Raw genomic sequence first — 21,505 nt, 5'->3', positions numbered from 1 at the left:
TGGTTGCCGATTCTTGCCATTTATATTCGTCAATGTTGAAACTAAATATTATTTTCATTCACCCACCAGTATAATTTTCGAAAATCATTAATTGCAACCTGTGAATTGAAAAAGACAGAAAACTCTTGACATCTTCCCTCTAGTATGATCTTAAAAAATGGGCACTATAACACTGTTCATGTATACGCTATGAGGAGAGATAAGCATACTACATGGTGACTGCGACAGTTCCTTATATCGGTCTATTTGAAAACAGACTTTTCCACCTGAAAACGCCACCATTCACGCACATACTTGGAAGAACGTTGTTTCTCTTCTGCCTCATGTTTTGTTCATATTTTTTAATATTCTTTTATTTACTTCAAAAAGATAGATACATATAGTGTATTCTCCCTTTTGCAGATACATGTCCAAACAAGGAACGGAGTTAGATCTTCTGCATCAGTTCCAGATATACGAGGCTGTGTTACTTCACGAGGATGGAGAAGAAAAGAATGGAGCTCCGCTTAGACAGTTAGATGAAACTATCAGGTAATTCTATATTTAGGTGACGGACTGTAATGTACATTTCGGAGGACTTTCTGCAGCTTAATGAAATGAATACCTTATATTCCGGCATGTTTCAATATTATTTGTGTTTCATATAAGAAACATTTCTATTTTTCACATGCAATTAGAATACTATAGTCCGCGTCACTAAAATTGGCGTATGGTGTCAACCAATAAGCTTGCAGTGTGCTGTTGCCAAACCTTCAGTGAGGTATCTAATCATTCGTAAATGACCATAAATATGAACAAAATCAATTACAAAAGATTACATTCCTCACTGGAGGTTTGGAATCAGCGCACTGTGAGCTTATTGGCTGACGCCATACGCCAATTCAGGTGACGCGGACTATAAAAGGATAGTGGAAGCCTTATTTCATTTTTCTTTTGGTTCTACGTTTTACATATACTTAAATACAGGGTTATTACAAATGGTTCATCGGGTTTTGTATGAATGTATTTCACAAAGTATTACATACAAAATAATGATTGATCCATCATTTAAAAAAGCGCATTTTCAAGTTTCTTACACATCATTACAAATGTTCTATGTGCGCTCCTTGTCTTACACGACACACATCTATGCGGTAGTCAGCCCACACATGTTCGAGCACCCCACTGTTTCCTCCGAGACAGCTGGTCGCCCGGAGCTTTTTCCTTTTACACAGGCAGTATGTGTCCTTAAACTGTGGATACCATTGCAAAATGCTTTGATGGGTTGGTGGTTGTATGTTGTACTGTCTTCGGAGCGCACGCTGCACGGTGGTGACGGATTCTGTCTTCACATATTCCATCACACAAAATGCTTTCTGTTGATTATTCGCCATTTTGCAAACTGTTATCACCCTGTCACCTGGTGAGTCACAACGGAACCTGCAATGACATGAACAAAACTTTAAAGTATGCTCTTTCGATTGGTTATTAGTACAAATAGGTGGGCATTAAATATTTGAAGTTATAAGACTTTAAAACCTGATGACTCAATTGTAATAACCCTGTATAATTACAGATATTGTATATTTTAATTTCATAACCTTAGTCTACTTTTGTACAACTGTCTGTAATATAATATACAATTATATTGTTTTATTATCAATTGGTGGATATTTATAAATTATTGTTGTTCCAAATATGTATATGCATTTGCACAGGAATAATACAATGTCTATAAATTCGCTGGTTTCTTTTATGTAGTTAGGTTTCTTCGAAATTTGGTCGATGTATTTGTCTTTAAATACAATTGAATCAGTAGTTTGGAAAAGGTCGTGAGTCAGAAAAGTAAAGTTATAAAAAAAAGGTCGAAAGAAAACTATTTAATTTTTGAAAATCCTGCTAGACATGAAATGATCGACCTTTGTTTGAAAAAGCAGTTTTCTTGTCATTGTACGACATGAACAACCGAACAACTTGTGTAGAGCAATTCGTAGCAACAAAAAGTACATTCAATGCAAACTCGCAATTTTCTGACTCATGACCTTTTCAAAACTAGTTATTCAATTGAATATCCAAAAACATTTAAAGCTTACCTTCATGATTTTTTTTTTTTTTTTTAGTTCTGAAGCAATAATTATTTTGATAATACTTTCTTTTTCATCCATGATTGCTATACTAACTTTCTCTTTTATCCAATCTTCTTATCCATTTCTTAAATTGAAGCGTGGACCAAGCTTTTTCATCTTTTCATTTCTTCCCACAATTTTTCTTCTACAACCTCACATCTTACGTCAGCTTATTTTCCCATTTTTTTTCCATAATCTTCCTCTGTCTGTTAAATTGTTCCTGATGGCTTCAGCATGTTATAGAGTACCATATCATAATACGTTGCTTTGCCGCTCTTCTTTCTTTTCTGTGGTTCTTCCAACTCTCCTGAACTTACTCTCTTTCCTTCTCCTTTTCGATTTTTTGTTAAACATATCTACTATGTGCTTCTTCTATTATTATCGTCCATTCTTGTAACCTTTTCTTTTTTTAAAATATTTTTCATACTTATTAACTGTTGTTTTCTTCTTTGACACAATAAACTGTAAAATCTCTTCTTATTTCCTTGTGCATCTTTCTCTAACTCTGCAGTAAATGCTTTCCAACAGTATTGCTTTTCCTTCTGCACTGTATATTGGCATTTTCTTGGTTTCTTTCAGCTCCCTCTCTTTTCTTACTCCTTTTTACTATCTTTCCAAATGTCTATTTTGTCCTTTCTTATCTTCAGTTTTTAATTTCACTTTCAACTTTCTTTCTCTTTTCTTCCCGCTTCTCACATATTTTCTCTGATACTTTGACAAATGTTCTTGGTAATATTTACATTCTTATTCCGCATTGACTATTTCTGGTTACAACTAATATTTCCATACTCTTACCTGGAATTCTCTGCTACATTCTTTTAGTATTCTTTCCTTATCTTCCCAGCTTACACTGTTCATTTTTCTTCATTATATTGGTGTACTTGAAGGTATTATTAATCGTATTAGCTCTTCCGTGTTTCTTTGGACTACTAGGAAACAACTTACTACTGTCTTTGTTCCATTTATTTCCCAAACATTACTTTTTATATTATAAAATTATTTTTTCTTTAATAAGTACTTAAAAGCATCGGTTTAACTATGTTTTTACAACAATCACGCATTTCTTAAACAAAAAGCAACAAACTTTCCCCCTGCTTCATTTCTGTTTCCTCAGCAAAAAGGCTCCACTGCGCCTTATTCAGCATCTTTTTTCTAACTTGGGCTTTCATATGTTCCTTTATTACAATTTCCAGTTATTTCCTTTTGCACTGCACTTAGGAAGCCCTTTATTTCTACCGTTACCAGCCTTCGGTGCGTATGTCTGTAGCATGTGTCTCGTTTCTCATCTGGTATTTCTTCATAATTCTAATGCTCGCACATTTCACTTTCATTATTAATGTTTCCATGTATCCCGTTTCACCAACAAGCCCACTCCATTTTTTGCGTCTTGTTTTCCGCTTGTATTAATTTCTTAAGTGTCTCTTTCCCTTTCTTTTCTATTTCATGTCGCTCACCTTTATTATACCGATTTCTTTCTCATCTTTACAATCTACTTACTTCCTCCATGTCATCACATTTATTATTCCTATCTTCATCTCCTCTGACATCCTTTCTCCTTTCCTTATTTTTGGTTTTACGTTCTTTTCTAATCCTTCCTGGATTTATCTTCCGTCTTTCTCCTTTCTTCTTCCTTGAAATATCCGTGATAGGGCATGCTGTTTACATTGTCTCAGTCGTACGCCATATTCCTACCTTTGATCCACTATATTCCCTTTTCACCTTTAATCCATTAACATGAATAAAATCGCTACCTCACATGCATTTTTTAAAATCTTCTACAGGGTGGCCACAAAGTCCCGTTACTCCTGAAAATAAGAAACATAAAACACTAAACTTACGTAAATAACTACACCAAAAGAACTGAATGATACGAACAATAATACTTTCGAGAAGTTTTATTGAGATAGGAAAAGTTAAGTGTCCAAGGAATCAGTCTGTCAACCGTCATTCTCATGACAAAGGATAATATGCCGTAGGTTCTGTGCGACTTTTACAGAGCATTGCAGGTGAAACTTGAGTGAAACCCTGTTTCACAGTTTCTGTCAGTTCGGCAGTGGTATAGTAACGGTTTTGTGCAACGATGTCCTTTTTGAACCCTGTTGATCTCGTTGGAATCTTGTTCGAAATCTGCACGCACTTCTGCCAGTGTCTTGCCTGTGTGGTTTCTCTCATGCATCCAAGAACTTGCAATAACACGTTCTTCAATACTGTAACTGGAAGTATCAGACATCGTTCACACAATCTCATTAGCATTTATCAAAGGGTAACAAGAAAACTTACATTAGCATTTATCAAGGAGTAACGGGACTTTGGGGCCACCCTGTACCAGGTAGTTAAGTCACTTGCTTCTTATGTTCGTAAAACTGATTCAAATTAAAAGTAATTGAAAAAAGAAAAAACATTTAAAAATTCTCAGATGTTAACTGAATTCAAACAAATTTTAGCAAGATATTTAGCATTTCATTTTGCAGTGCCGAAAAATGAATGTTTTAAAATGTATTTAATGCCGTTCTGTAATCGTTGGTTGCAGATTCCTGCATTAGTTACAGAAATGCCAAATTTTGTTTATTAATGGGAAACTTCTAGACAACTATTAAGGTGAATTTGTTCACACGTATCTTATTCACTGTTCTGTTTACAATACGTGGGACACTCAAAAAGTTCCCGAAATTTCGTTGTAACTATTTATTACTACAATATAGATAAGCATTTATTTAATCACCTTCAAAATAGGCTCCTTGAGAACACATGTACTTGTTTCACAGCTTCTGTCATTGCTGGAAACAACGCTATAAGTCCTGCTTTGGTGTGTTCCGAAGTTCAGCCGTCGCGTTGGTTTGGATGTCTTCTACAGGACAAGATGGTTGCCTTTGAGATCATTATTGACCTTGGGGAAGAGCAACAAATCCTCCTTCAGCAGCCTCCCTACTCACCGGATTTAGCACCAGCGGATTTCTGGGTCTTGCCCAAGATCAAAAAAGACCTCAAATATAAACCTTTTGACACAATTGAATACACACACCCAGACCAACGCGAGGGCTGAACTTCAAAACATACTGAAACAGGACTTTCAGCATTGTTCCAACAATGGCAGGAGCGGTGAAACAAGTGTGTGTGTTCTCAAGGAGCCTATTTTGAAGGTGATTAAGTGAATGTGTTCTCAAGGAGCCTATTTTGAAGGTGATTAAATGAATGTGTTCTCAAGGAGCCTATTTTGAAGGTGATTAAGTGAATGTGTTCTCAAGGAGCCTATTTTGAAGGTGATTAAATGAATGTGTTCTCAAGGAGCCTATTTTGAAGGTGATTAAGTGAATGTGTTCTCAAGGAGCCTATTTTGAAGGTGATTAAGTGAATGTGTACCCATATTGTGGTAATAAATAATTACAACGAAATTCCGGTAAGTTTTTGACTTCTTCTCGTATTATTACGTAGGTGCATTTGATGATATAAATTATATTCAGTTAACTAAATGAAAAAAAAAAATCAAATATACTAAAAGTCCACAAGAATTCTTGGGTTGCTCTGTATCACACGAAGCACTGATTCTCTGTATCATACCTTATTCATTCTACCTTGTACCTCCTCTTTAGTTAATTTATACAAACATTTTTTTTTCTCTCTTATAGAAAAACTCTACGAAATCGGAAGTCTCTTTTGGAATCTGAGTCCACTGAGCGAAGGAAATCCCGTCGACATTCCACAGGGACATCACCTCTATCTTCTTCAATCATCAACTCTTCGAAAGTGATTTCGCCCCTCCTACAATCGACACTTATCGATGACGAAGAAACGGAATCATTTAGTTCGAGATCGTCACATTCGCCTTCTCCTGTAGCAGCAGATAGTCCCCAAATTAATGGCTCTGCCAAAGAAACGAAAGGTTAGTAAGAGTATTCATATATCATTACTTGTAGTAAGCACTTACATGTGATAACAGAGGAGAAAAATATGTTACATCTATATTCTAGCCAACAACTATATTTACTCTTTCGTATATGTTAGTTAAATATATGGCCTAAGAACGTCGGAAGTTTATCGTCTTCAAGACAGGATTTCCATTCTGTCCCAAATAAATCTAATGTCTATATTAGCTTCAATTAGGCGCTTCGCTGGGTTAAAGTAACAAACAATAGTAATATGTTCCGTTAGTCAGTCACTTTTTACTATTACTAAAGCGCTCTTTGATATCGATCATTTTTTATCATTTTTGTATCTCCCCCCTCCCCTAAGTTGTGGGGCTGAATTTTCGAGTTAAACGACATGGCAAGTGTCACTGTTCATCTCAGCGACCCCGAAAACTATGGATTCGACACTTATATCGGTCATTTTCAATCATATATATATATATATATATATATATATATATATATATATATATATATATATATATATATATATATATATATATATATATATACACAGTGGTGGATCCAGGATATGATCAAGGGAGGGGCTAAAACCATAATTTGCCGTTTTATCCAGTGTAAAGCAGAATTGAAGTCCATTTTATCCAGTGTAAACCTGAGCGTCAAGGGGGGGCTATAGCCCCGTAGCACCCCCCTTGGATCCGCCCTTGTATATATATATATATATATATATCCCTTCTCCCTGCGACAAGTTGCACCATCAAAGTGAAATGACAAAAATCATGCTAGATCCGAACGTCATCTATGTTGAAAATTTGACCGAGATTGGTCGGGTGATTCAAAAGTTTCTAAGTCACAAACATAGTCACTTTCATTTCTATTCATATAGATTAACATCACATTTCCTTGATATATTACTAGGTAGATACAAAAGCTTGAAAATAGGAATTCCGTGGCGGACGTGGAAAACAAATTCTTTAGATACATGAACGCCAGTACGGCACGGTACCTAACGTTGTACAGTTACTTCTTCTTCTGTATAGATATATACCGAACATCTCCTCCATGAAGAGTTCTTGTGGAACTGACTATATTAGTTTTAAGCTTTACCTACGTTCCCGAAACAATGTCATTTAGACATATTGTCAATATATTCTTCCCTTCTTTGTCTGATGAATGTTCAGCGAAAGGACTTATACATATATCAGGATCCTAGTCGCCGTCACGTCTTGTTTTCGCATCACTCCCCAGTTTGCCTCACGACGCTGGGTGGACGCTGAAAATTGGGAAGCACCGGCCTCTAATCAAATTCAGTGAGTCCAACCTCTAGACTACGGTGTTCTCTAATTGATTAGAGGTATACATATTTTATAATTTTGAAAATTACGAAAGATTAAAATCAAAATTTGATTTGCATAACTGCAATGAAACAAGTTGTTAAGAACTTTTAAATACTTTTTTTTAAATGTATATGATACATGATGTAATAAGAGATCAAATTGCACAATGATAATCAATATCCTAAAAAAACACACTGTACTGTAACGGTACGGTTGTCTTGGAAGAACTAATAAAGGTTGCAACATCAGAGTGGAGGATCTTGTTATACAATCTTTTTATACAGCCACAGAACATATCTATTCTTTTTTGCTCACCGATTTCGATATCAAGTATACTCATCCTAAAATGGTGTTCTTACAAATAATAAAGTATCTGCCTCGAGCTAGTATGGATTTATAATTCACTCTAAAGATCCGAATTTCGGTATAACACTCCGAAACAAAGCATCCTACGAAATCTTCGGTAACACAGCTAAATTAACAAAACAAGGAGATAGGAAGACGAAACAACCTCCTCCTCCTCCTCCTTCTCCTCGAAAACCACCCATGTTTTCTGTTGTTATCCGGGGAGTGATACTTGAAATCAGCGATGAAGAAGTTCTTGAAGAAGGAATTATAACAAATGCATTCGCATTAAAAATAGCACTGGCCCTACTTATATGGTACGCGTTTTGTCGCAAAATCAAATAGCTCTTGACTATCTGTTAGCTCATGGTGCTCCTATTTATAAGAAACTTCATCGTGTCGAGCCTTCCAAGACACCAGGGCCGTTGCCACTTCGGTGTGACAAATGTCAAACTTATAACGCTCATTTTACACACCAATGCCCTAACCCCTCTAAATGTGGCTATTGCGCACAACCTCACGACACAAAATCATGTAAAAATCAGCAACAACAGCCAAACTGTTCTACCTGTAAGGAAAATCACCCAACATACAGCTACCGTTGTAAGGGAAAACCTCGCGCACAACCGGAACGACCAGAATTAACAGTGCCAGTACAAAGTTTTGACAAAGCAACCCCACCCTCACAGTCTCTCTGTCGAAGATCTTCTTCGTTACATCACAATTGTGTTACAAAATGTTTTTCCTTTTCAGCGTGAGCACATTCTTTGTATTGCCATTTCATCAGCCAAATCTCTCTTAAACCTCAACTTTACTGCAACATATTCAAGACCTTTCGTTCACTTCCACATAGCACCTTTAGAAACAGAAGTCTAAAACCAATATGGCAGTACATATTACGGCTCTGACTTGACTTTGTCCTAACATCAGATCTTTCCATCAACATAAAGTATTTCTAGAGCCTCTTCTGTTAGAAGAACAAATCGATATCGTAGCCCTTAACGAAACAGCTTTAAAACCAGACTCTTCAGCACGACTTTCTGGCTACCAACTTCAACGATGCTATTACCACGATATACACGCACGTGCTCAAAGAGGAGTGTTGATTGGTTTTTCACGTCCTTATCGACAGTACAATCCTACTACCTTTGCACACCTTCCTGAGCACCTCTTATTCTCCATATATTATACTTCTCTTACAGTTAATGTAGCTACTATATATATATGCCCTGGTCATCCAATACCATTTGCTTTCTTCGATTATATAGCCCATGATGTTAAAAGTATAATCATCATTGCTGACATAAATATTCATAGCAGAAGCGCTAGAGAAAAACAAAGTTTTACGGACTTTGTTTCAAATACACTACAACTACACGTTCATAATCTTCCTGGTCCCACTCGATCAGCTAGCCAAACAACCCCAGATGTAGTAATGACATCCCTCACGCTTATGAACGACTGTGAGATGAAGGTTCTTGACGAGATCGGGAGCGATCACTGTCCCATCAAATTCAGCATCAAAAAGATTCGTTCATCTCTACAAAAATTAGAACCACATATTATCCACCGATATGATAAGGCTGATTGTCCTCAATTTCGACACATCGTCAATATCTGTGTCTCCAGTTTTCAACCACCAACTTCAGAAACTGAAATGTACAATGTCGTCAACCATATCACAAACGCAGTACGTAGCGGTGCACAGCAAGCTATACCTGTAGAGAAAATTTATCCGTCTAAGCCAAAATTGCCTCCACACTACCTCTCTCTAATATAGGAATCACGACAACACTTTCAAGAATATAAACGAACGGGCAACGAATGTCTTCATCAACACAGATAATGGCAACGCACTATTACAAATTATCTCACACCATACAAACGTCGCACTTGGATCAGCGCCTGTAATAAACTCAATGATGAAGCCTCACCAAGCCGTTATTGGAAAACCTTCCGTAGACTAACGGGCAAAAGCACTAAAATATCGTACCCTCTCTTGGACATTGCTGTTCCTCTATTTACAGACCAAGATAAGGATAATGCTTTTGCAACACAATTACAGTCAGTCTTTACGCCTGCAATATCATATAATCCTAGTCAACACACAGACTTGTCTTCTATTCCAGCTTTACAACCATCACTCTCACACGTCATAAATATCGACCATCCTCTTACAGCCCCTATCACTACCAATGAACTTCAACGTGAACTTAATAAGAAACGGGGGCCGCGGTGGCTCAGTGGTAGAGTGTTCACCTCTGGTGCTAGGGGTCTCGGGTTCAAACCCTGCTCCCGCCAAATGAACTTTGTGGTGGACAAACACCGTGTGCGTGGGTTTTCTCGGGGTTCTCCCGTTTCCTCCCACTTTATTCATTCCACCATTTCATTCATTACTCATCATCACCGTCTCCTTTAGCCTAACCGGCATAACCGTGGGACGTAAAACTCAAAAATTTCATTTCATTTTTTTTTAATAAGAAACGAAATACTGCACCGGGCATCGATCATATTTCGTACCGGCTAATTAAAGAAGTTCCTCTCTCTTTACTTACACTACTTGTTGCACTCTACAACTTTATCATCTGTACAGGCTTTCACCCTATAGTTTGGAAAGTATCCAAAATCTGCATGTTTCTTAAGCCTCATAAGCCTGCACATCTTCCCGCCCAATTCAACTCACAACAGTCTTCAGTAAATTGTTTGAGAAAATTCTTGTCCAGCAACTCCATTTACAGTTCCAAGAGCATAACTTACTACCCATACACCAAGCAGGTTTTCGACCAGCCTTTTCCATTAACGATCAGTTACTTCGGCTCCTTACAATAATCACAAATCAATATAACAAGGCTTTTCCATCTTGCCTCGTCTTAATGGATCTTGAAAAGGCTTTCGATAAAGTATGGCAGTATGGCCTTATTCAAAATTACAGAAGCTAAACCTCCGGATCTGCAACTTACGCTTTATATATTCCTTTTTAACTAATCGTATAGTATATGTTTACATAGGATCTCCTATTTCACACCCTATATTTCCATATTGTGGCGTTCCACAGGGTTCCGCCCTCAGTCCACTCTTATATATACTACATGCCTCTGATATACCTAAACCAATGCAAAACGTGTTTTTATTTCAATATGCCGATGACACGGCCTTTCTAGCTCTCGGCAAGACTATGCATCAGATTAGCACATTATTGCAATCCACTCTCAACGAATTTATGCAGTGGTGCAAAACTTGGAAGCTTACTGTCAATAGCGAGAAAACACAAGCATTGGTCTTCTCACCCCCGAAACACCGCTCCAGGGTTCATCGCAATCCGCGAAACCTCAAAATCATACTTAACGACCATCCCCTTCAACCTACTTCAAGGCTACAATGTTGGGGTTGTATTCGACTACAAACTAAATTGGAAGGCTCAACTTGAGAAAATATCCGAAAAGGCTACTATCCGGCTCAATCTTCTACGTCGCCTAACTGGAACTACGTGGGGCCTAAACGCGCCATTGCTACTAAATACATATAAAATGTTCCTTCGGCCCATCATAACTTTTGCACACATAGCTTGGTGCAACGCTCCCACGAAATTCTATGACTCAATACTCGAACATCATGCCAGGGGGCGCGGTGGCTCAGTGGTAGAGCGTTCACCTCCGGTGTTTAGGGTCCCTGGTTCGATCCCAGCTCGCGCCGTGTGGACTTTGTGGTGGGCAAACACAGTGCTCGTGGGTTTTCTCGGGGTTATCCCGTTTCCTCCCACGTTCTTCATTCCACCATTTCATTCATTTCTCATCATCACCGTCTCCTTTAGCCTAACCGGCATAATCGTGGGACGTAAAACTCAAAGATTTCATTTCATTTTTTCGAACGTCATGCCATTCGACTTGCGCATCGCATAAGGCTGCCATATCCCAACTTTCTCACTTATGAGCACATCGATTTCCCTTAACTGACTCAACATCTCGCCGATATCCGTTTAAAATACATATTTTCTTGTCTGCCAGTCTCACACCCATTTTTTCTTGATACTTTACAGGCTGATGCTGAAACTGACGCCCCGTATAGGTACTTGCACACACCATTAAATGTCCTTCTTACGTTGTATCTCAATACTGAGCATCCTACCGCCGACAAGAACGATATTCTCCATACTTATCATATACCAGATCATCTTCCTCATTTCTTTCCACCTTTGCACCATGTATAATTTCAGCACTAACACTGGGCTTTCCCCATGTCACCATCAGTCTCGAGCCGCCCTCATATTCCTCTGCACTCATATTTAATGTTTTTCTACACGATTTCATGTTTAGATATGTTTTTAACTCTTTCATTTCACAATTGCACATAATCCATCACCCAATGCAATAAAACTAATGTGTAATAACACCAGTGCCAAAGATAGGGCTTAACCCTCTAATGGCTAGGGTTAGGAATACTATCCCCATGACAACAAATGATGAATAAAGAATTCCCTAAATCCCTAACCCTTAACTATTACAAAAAAAAAAAAAAAAGAAAAAAGAAAAAGAAAAAGAAAGAAAAAAGCTTTCTTGTTGCTATTGTAGCATTTTAATAGATAGATTATTTACTTGATGTTGTCAGCTGGCGACGTAAAACAACAGGTTGATGTGAATAACCATCAGACAGTGAACTCTCCAAAGGCTGCTTAGCTTTCTATTGATGCATGATAGAATTCCCAACATGAATAAAGATGTCCTGGCGGGTCCTTTCGATGTACTTTTTTTAACTACTGGACTATGTAACTTAAATTTTGATTTTTGTTATTCATACACTCGTTTTTCTATTCTTTTTTAAAAAAAATATATAGAAAGGGAAAGTCAATCTGCGTACGTACCTCTTAACAATAGGTGTTGGCCAGAATATAGTGAATAACAAAAAAAAAAAAAAAAAAAAAAATATTTTAATATTCCTCTGTTCGACTGCATTAGTTAAAAGATTTAATATAACAATCGTATGTGTTAGAATACTCACATAAAGATCAATTTTCATTACTTATTTTCATATTGGTTAATATTTTATTTTAATTGGAACGTGAATAATGTATAAACACAGAAGTAACAATTTTGTGTGTGCCAGCACTTGCTTACTAATTGCTGCAAGAAAGGGTACTTTGTTGAAACGTTTCCTTTGCATGGGTTAACCGGGCATTAGTCCTATAAAAACCAATGTTATTTACTGAATGTATACTGGGTTGAAGTTAGAGAGAAATTCTAGGTAATGAAATATTGTATTTGCAATCTTCAAGTATATTAATGGAAATATTTTTTAAAAAATTCTGTTTTTTTTAAACATTTTTAACAATAATTATTTTTGTTTAGATGTGTTTCTAAGTATCTGTGTTTTTGTTCATTACTGGAAGTATTTTTTAAATTCTTTTTTATTAATTTTTGATTGTAGTTTTTTTCTTTTTTAGATGTATTTTTAGCTATATGTTCTCTTCTTTATTTAATGCGTTTTTCAACTTTTTAAAAATGTTTTTGCAGAAAACTTCGTTTATGTATTTTTTTCATAGTCCAAGCTAGCCACATAAAACTATTGCAGTTTAACCTTTCTATTTAAAGATATACAGATCCTATGACATGTCTATATAATTTTGAGGCATGTCATATTGAATTTATATCTTTTTTCTACTTTTTCCGAGCTGTTTATGTGACATTTCACGCAATCCTCTATTCCCTTAAATCGATTTTGTAAGTATTAGCACAGTTGAATTTTATTCGCAGTATTTAATCGTTCTTGGCTGTGGTCAGTGATGCTATTCAGCCGGTTCGCACCGACTCGCTAGAACCGACTGTTAAAATATTTTGAGTTCGCAAAAACGTTTGTTATACCTAGACATAAAAACAAACGTTCATACATACGCATGACCTAACCAAGAGTGAAAGAAAAAAGTCAAAAATCTTGTTAAAACAACTCTGTACTTTTCCCACTCGCTTGCGTTGTTGTGAAAACAAGCAACTTTGAATTGTTTCAATTCAATGGGCAGACAGAAATTTGAATGGGTGGGCGCCAAGAAATTTATCTGATGCGAGCGATAAAACTTCCCAGTCATGTTAATAAAAGATTTCTAGGTCTTAGTTTTTATGGTCTAATTCTTTTGAGTGCTCCATATTTGTACTGATGGTAATAAACTTTTGGAATTTTGAGATAACAAAAGACTAGTTTTGGTAAAGCTTTGAAGCTACGTGCACTAAATTTTACTAACATAAATACATTATTGTATATTCTGTCGTATGTTTTCCCCTCCTTTAAGTCGGTTTTGTTTGAACGCGCCTCTACAAAATAAAATAGAAACATTTCTTAGTTCAAACCCAAGGTGGTAAATACCTTGTATAGTTTGTTTCCTAAGAAAACTGTTTCTATCTACACACCTATCCATCTACTATCACAGAACCGTTTGTTAAAAAAATAGAATAGCACCACTGGCTGTGCTGGTAGAGCATCTTCAAGGAAGAAGGAAATTATTTTACGTGAAGTGTACAGTTCACAGTCGGGAATAAGAAATAATGGCACAGTACGAAGTTTGGAAGGTAGAATGAAAGGTAATCTATTAGACAAATATCTTCTAAAATAAAGTGTTACATTGTTATAATAAGCACAAAAATAGTCCTGCTGGAACGGGATCTTTTCTTGAGCCAGCTTTCGGTTGCCTTAGCAATACGCCTACTCGCAGGTTAAAAAATTTTCTTCTAACCCTCTTGACTTTACCAATAGGAGCCTAAAGTGATAAGTAGTATTTCATAGTGCTACACTTCTCTTTTCACCTTTCAGAATGTGCAATCACGCTTAAAGTCGCAGAATCAATACGGTGGTACAATATCTCGAAAAGTACATAACGCCTGTATTAATGAAAGGGGGGTAACAACCGATTTAAACTTATTTTTTACTCACCAAATCCTCTGTAGATGAGAATTCAATAACATACAAAGAGAGAAAAACTGATTGACTGGACTTGGACTCGAACCCAGGATCTCCAGCATACCGTGCCGATGTGTTAAACACTACGCCACCCAGTCCGCTTCCCAGAACAGCCAAACACCTTCTCACTCCTGTAGCCGGTGCTCTCCATTCAAACCACAGCCTAGCTGCTGTGCTTGGACAATCCAGTGTTCATATTGAGAACATCTATTGACGGTTGTGATTTCATATATTAATCAAAGGAGGAAACAACTTTTCTACAGACACACGAGATCCTTTGTAAGTGCGAATTCAATAACACACAGAGAGTGAAACAGTGACTGACTTTCACTCTTTGTATGTTACTTAACGCCTGTTCAAATGACTTTAATCAGTTGTGAAACATTTTTTTTTTCTGAACTTGTTAGTTTTCGGAAACCCGCTGCTGATATTACTATTATTATATTATTTACTGAAAGTCAAGGGCAGCATCATAATCACGTAAAGTCTTGTTGCCGAAATATTAGTTATTTTACAAGTGTTCCTATTATTTTTGAAATAGGCGTTACTGACTTTGAATAGGAGAGATAATTTGACCTTTTTCGTAATATGGGGAGGAACAGTGCACGGGAAAATTGGATCGAATAATTATAATTGTGTGGTTTACCACAAAATTGGTTGTTCTTAGAAACAACTAGTTTTCTAAACATAATATTATATTACAGTTTAATTTTTACTTGTGTATACATATATATTTTTTTTATTTATTTTTCCCATGTTGAAAAATTTTTTAAAGTATTTTTAAGGTAATATTTTTACTGCACTGAGAAATACAGCGAAACAAAATCTCTAACTTCAAATTAAACGTATCATTAACATTGTTCTTAAGGGACTAATTTCCTTAACTCAACCATCAAGGAAACCCAAAGTTTTAACAGCTATTTTTACGTAGTAACGAGGGTTGTAGAAAAGTTACTACAATGTTGTTTGAATAATTGTTCAAGATCTTCCAGTTTTTAATCAGTTTGCGCAATGACAATCGAAGTCTGAGATAGAGAGTGATTCAGGAGGAACGTCAGTAATGTCATATAATTTGTGAGGTGATTCTACGTGTGAAAATAAACCGAAAAAGTCCTATGAACACGTCGATCGTTACGAAACTGGAGCGGGTTGGAGGCTACACACATCCATAAATGATGGTGAAGACAAGTATGAATATTACTTATCGAAATGCTGTGTAGACGCTATGGTGGACAGAATAATGGTGAAACAAATGACTGATCCATACTGCAAGAGGTATGGGGGTTCTCCAACAGATGGCAGCACTGAGACGTTGCACCGAAGTAACAGATGCAAATGTACCCAGTGTGCAATCGTGGGTTGGATCAGTGAGCAGTTGAGGCCGTGTGCGTGTCGTGCTTGATTATTGCACCAATTCACTGTACCAGACAAGTATCCCAGTATTTGAACAACATATTTCCTCAACGGTGGATTGGCCATGGCGGACCCATTAACTGTCCTCCCAGATTACCCAACCAAACCCCCTTAGACTTTTGTTTATGGGAGTGGTTAAAAGGGGGATGTGTACGCTACGAGGGTAGATACACGTGAAGAATTAGTAGCTCGCATCACTGACGCTGTTGCAGGCGTGATGATGTTCGATATGCAACACAACACACCCTCCAAGGTGTTGATAAGTGCATTGGGATGGGTGGGGGACTTTTTGAACATCCCTTGTACGATGGATCAGTCATCTGCCCCAACATTAGTCAGTCCACCACAGCGTCTACACAGCATTTCGGTAAGTACGAATATTCACACTTGTCTTCATAATCATTCATGTATGTGTGTAGTTCTCAATCCACTCCAGTTCCGTAACGATCGAAAATCGGACACATGTTGATACGACATTTTCGGCTTATTTTTCACATGTAGAATCACCTCACAAATGATGTGACATTCCTAGTGAATCACCCTGTATATGAACAAGAATTCATGAACTACAGAGTACTGTTGTAGTCCACAAGTTTATCAAAAATAGTTTTTATTTAAGATCGATATTAATAGAAAGTAATGTAGTACCTTAACCTATCCCATCTTTATGTAATAATAATTTTATACAAACGCGGGCTTATTAAAATCACAATTCCAAAATTTTAAAATTGCTCATTATTTAGAAACAAAAAAATGAACGCATTTCAGTCGTATAAATCAAAATACTTAATTGAAAAAATCGAGCCTTTTGCCTAAAGGTATAAAAAATGACAGCAATATAATTGTATTATGTACAAATCATTTTCCCGGTTTTATGTACCTCATGTTCCCTAAGTAGTAACATTTCGACAACCTTCATGTATTTTTCTTTTTAATTTGCATTTTACATTTTTTTAAACTGACATTTTGCTATGAAGCAAAACACCTTTGTTAATAATAATAATAATAATAATAGTATGCAATGATGCCCTAACGGAATGTGTTTGCTTTGTAACATTGACATGATTTCCTCCAAATGCTCTTTAGTGGAGAACGTAGGTGTGACGCCAGCGCTCCGACGGCGACGTGAACGTGCGGAGAGACAACGAAGCTTTATCCGTGAGCAGCAAGAAACGGCTGCTACTCTTAAAGCATCATTGGCCAACGCAGAAGATAGAGTCAATGAGAGTAAGTATTGGTCAAGCGTAATAGTGAAACGTATGTATATTAGAAGTAGAGTAAGTATTGGTCAAGCGTAATAGTGAAACATATGTATATTAGAAGTAGAATAAAGTATTGGTCAAGCGTAATAGTGAAACGTATGTAGATTAGAACTAGAGTAAGTATTGGTCAAGCGTAATAGTGAAACGTATGTATATTAGAACTAGAGTAAGTATTGGTCAAGCGTAATAGTGAAACATATGTATATTAGAAGTAGAATAAAGTATTGGTCAAGCGTAATAGTGAAACATATGTATATTAGAAGTAGAATAAAGTATTGGTCAAGCGTAATAGTGAAACATATGTAAATTAGAACTACAGTAAGTATTAGTCAAGCGTAATAGTGAAACATATGTAGATTAGAACTAGAATTCGTGTCGATCAAGCGTAATAGGGACGCATATGTAGATTAGAATTACAATAAGTATTGGGTCAAGCGTAATAGTGAAGCATATGTAGATTAGAATTAGAATAAGTGTTTGTCAAGCGTAATAATGAAACATGTATAGGTTAGAACTACAGCTGCGACAAATATCATAATTCTTGCACTTCTAACAATAGAGAATATTTTTGAGTGGTTTGTCCGTTCAGATAATATTGATTTTATGTTTTGTTCGAAGATAAGTTCTTTCCCATTTGCCTTACATAGTCAAAGAGGCTACTAAGCTAGTAAATCCAATTACTTTCCTTTGTAGTTCTATAGGATATATACAGGGTGTTATAAAAATGTGTCACAATATCTTGGAAACAGATTTCTCACATCAAAATAAAAAAATATATATATATATATGGACTTGTGTTCTAAAGTGGATAGTTTCGGAGTTATAGGGTACCGAAAACGTGAAATAAGTGAAATTTAAAAGTTCACAGCTCCACTACTATGGGACCTATCGTACTCGGGACAAGACATCCCTGAAGAACTGGTATGTAAACTATCCGAATATCCATGTTTAAGAATGCTTCAGTAATTGTTCACCAATTTTTAGAGAGGTAGGTGGAGAGTGATCAAGTACTGCCAAACAGCCTCTCTAAAAATAATTGTGGAAGTACCGAAGGTTCTGAAAGATGAATATTTGGATGGTTCACATACTAGTTCTTCAGTGATGTCTTGACCCGACTATGATCGGTCTTATAGTAGTGGATCTATGAACTCTTGAAGTTCACTTATTTCACGTTTTCGGCACCCTATAACTCCGAAATTATCCACTTTTGAGCAGAGGTCCATATGAACTTTTTTCTTATTTTGATGTAAGGAATCTATTTTCAAAATACCGTGACAGATTTTTGTAACACCCTGTATAAAAGTTAAATAAGGAACTGAAATTATAAGAGATTGATTTAGCAATAGGATTTGGGATAGCAAATGTATACAAAAACTGGGTAATTGTAGCGTTATTACTAGAGAGCGGTATTAGCATTACTAGAGACAAGTAATTGTGGTCAAATAAATCAAAAATTGAAAAAGAAATTTTGAAATTGACCATTAAAAAATGGGAGTTTGTTTTGCAAAAATTAATATATTCATTGTTTTTGTTTGTTTGTTTGTTTGTTTATCAAAATCCCGAAAATTGTGAATCATAGAAATATAAGTAACGTAAAAAACTACAGAGAAAGTATGCCAATGAATACTGTGACCAAAAACTACGTTAAAATTTTATTTCGTACATTTAAACCCTACCTTGGCACTTGGTGACGGGGTAATGCAATACAACACGTATGTTTCACTTCTGATTACACGATATCATAAGCATTTTCTTTGAGTTCCCCATAAACAAATGTTGGTGTGACAGAATCACATTTAAGCATGTCACAACCTTGAAATTCATAGCATCGTCAACTGTGCTTTCCCTATATTTGGTTGCTCAACAATGATTTATCCCCTCCAGCGAGGAGACTTAAATACCATATCTCATAGGTGAGCTACAATTCCATGATAACGGGAAAACAATGCAACATATTTCCGAGAGAAATGTAAACAAAATTCAAGAAGGATCCATAAAGTGGCAAATGTGGGCAATGATCATAATCAATGGCATTTATTCACGATGTCCTGTAACAGTGGCAAATATAACATTTATGTCATTTTGCAAGAGCTGCCGGTCTTTAGTTATTACGTACATATATCACTTACACAAGCCAATAATTATTCCTGCGATGTAACATACTCCGAATTCTTAGAGTTATTCTCCTCCAGTTTTCTAAAATTGTTATGCAATTGTATTTCAAGCAGTCTGAAAGTTATTGAGCGTTTTGGGCACGAGATAGCGTTAATATCCAAAATCTCAAGGTATATGAGTTGCAGTAGGTCAAGCCTAACGTCATTTGACAACTGAGGGTCTAATGAGAGAGGGAGCTATGCCACAAAGCTTGAAAATTTTAGTTTTTGCCATTGCTAGTCTTCTACTGTCATCTTTCATCTGTCATATGGACGAGAACCACGTGACATAGCTCCCGCGTTTTCTACAACAGATATTCTGAGTTTATGAATACGTCCTCAGCAGCATTTTGAGTGAGAGAAGGAGCTATGCCACTTACCAATGATGTCTGGTATGGCAATAGAGGAGGTACGAACAGTTGAACAGTAAAATAGTACAGAGTGGTGTTGCAATTTCCGGTGCTAGGTTTCGTATCACGAAAGTAACTGCGTGAAATTTGATACAACACTACCAGGCAGTACACCTAGTTTGACATGGAACTCTTCAAGAAGATGTCATTTCGTCGCTCCAAAACCACAAGAGATCTCGTGGCTGATTATCCTTATGTGACTACACTTCTTGAAGAAATACCACTACTCTATTCACATGGACGACTCATATCAGCCCTGAAGTTAAAAGATCTCATGGCAATAATGCCTTATACTCGTCCAGTTTTTTTTATAGTGTTTACCAAAATCTGACATCCACAGAATCAATGGATAGCGAAGGTACTCCAGAAGACATGCTGTTTTTCTGTAGTTCATACGTAAACGTGTGAACAAGATTTACACTCAGGCAAAAGTATTTAAGCCATGTTAAAACTCGTTGATGTACTATATTGATTTCTCTACATGAGTATACTACAAACATATAACAAATAAATGCTATTTACATTGAAATTCATATTTTTCCTTTTGCATAATTTGCCTAACAATAAGTTAAGAAGTAAAAAGTTTACCCTTTATTATAGAAATTATGACGCAACACAATGCTTTAGAAAACTCTATTTTCATTTCTTGTCAAGTGGCATAGCTCCCTCTCTCACTAGGTCCCTCAATTCACGTTTGAAGCTACTAAATGTGTAGAAAGTATTGGAATTCTTATAGTCAAACGAAGGTATTGCGCGTGAAGATGCGTAAACTTTGTGCAAAACTGCACTACATTTTATGATTTTATTTGGCTTAAGACTCAAATGCTACGCAGGCTGGTGAAGAAACTTGTGCTGTGTATGTACAAGATACGTTATCAAAAACAACAGTATAAAGATGGTTTAGTCACTTTCGTTCTGGAAATTTCGATGTTCAAAATGTCCTCTTAGTGGTCGACCAATTACAGAAAAAGGGGATGATATTCTGGCCAAGGTCAAACAAGCCTGGCATGTAAGCAGTCACGACACGACTAATGTCCTTAACACCTATCACCAAACAGTGTTAAACCATTTGGAGAGAGCTGGCTACAAAAGGAAACTCGACGTTTTTGTACAACACGATCTGAGTCAAAACCATTTAGACGATCGAATTTCTATCTATGAATCTCTACTGAAACGCAACGAACTCGATCTATATCTGAAGTGGTTGATCAAAAGTGATGAAAAGTGGATAATTTAGGACAACAATGCGCGAAAACGATTGTAGTTTAGGAGACTGTGACAAAGCCCACAGTGACGCCCAGGGAGATTACATTATGTCTCTGGTATAGTTGGAAGAGCGTCGTGCATCACCTGCTGCTGCTATCGGGCAGAACAATGTACTCGGACCTGTACTTTTGACAATTAGCAGCTAGCAATTCAAAAGAAACGGCTGAAAGTGGTCGACAGAAAGGGTGTTGTGTTACACGTCGACAACGCCAGACCGCACACATCTTTAAAGACCCGTCAGAAATTGAGAAATCCTGGCTGGAAAGTTTTAACGCATTTACCATATAGCTCGGACCAGGCACCGTGAGACTATTGTTTGCTTCAGTCTCTGCAGAATTTCCTGAATGGTGTTAAGTTAGTTTCAGAAAGGTTTATGAAAGCCACGTGTCACAATCTTTTGACC

At 36.7% G+C, this 21,505-nt stretch overlaps 1 protein-coding gene across 3 annotated transcripts in view; it reads left to right on the top strand.

Moving 5' to 3' along the window:
- Positions 1 to 21,505, top strand: part of Fhos (Formin homology 2 domain containing) — a 792,187-nt gene that overhangs the window by 656,880 nt on the left and 113,802 nt on the right. For all 3 annotated transcript variants that reach the window (XM_081744509.1, XM_081744508.1, XM_081744510.1), the window contains 3 exons: positions 403 to 531; positions 5,732 to 5,985; positions 17,098 to 17,238. In XM_081744509.1, coding sequence (XP_081600635.1) covers positions 403 to 531; positions 5,732 to 5,985; positions 17,098 to 17,238 — 524 coding nt within the window. The remainder of the gene's footprint in view (positions 1 to 402; positions 532 to 5,731; positions 5,986 to 17,097; positions 17,239 to 21,505) is intronic.

Source organism: Thermobia domestica, chromosome 17, assembly GCF_964235325.1.
Source record: "Thermobia domestica chromosome 17, izTheDome1.hap1.1, whole genome shotgun sequence".
Taxonomy (NCBI): Eukaryota; Metazoa; Arthropoda; class Insecta; order Zygentoma; family Lepismatidae; genus Thermobia; species Thermobia domestica.
Note: the sequence above shows the minus strand (reverse complement) of the source record. Positions and strands in the feature narration are given on the sequence as shown.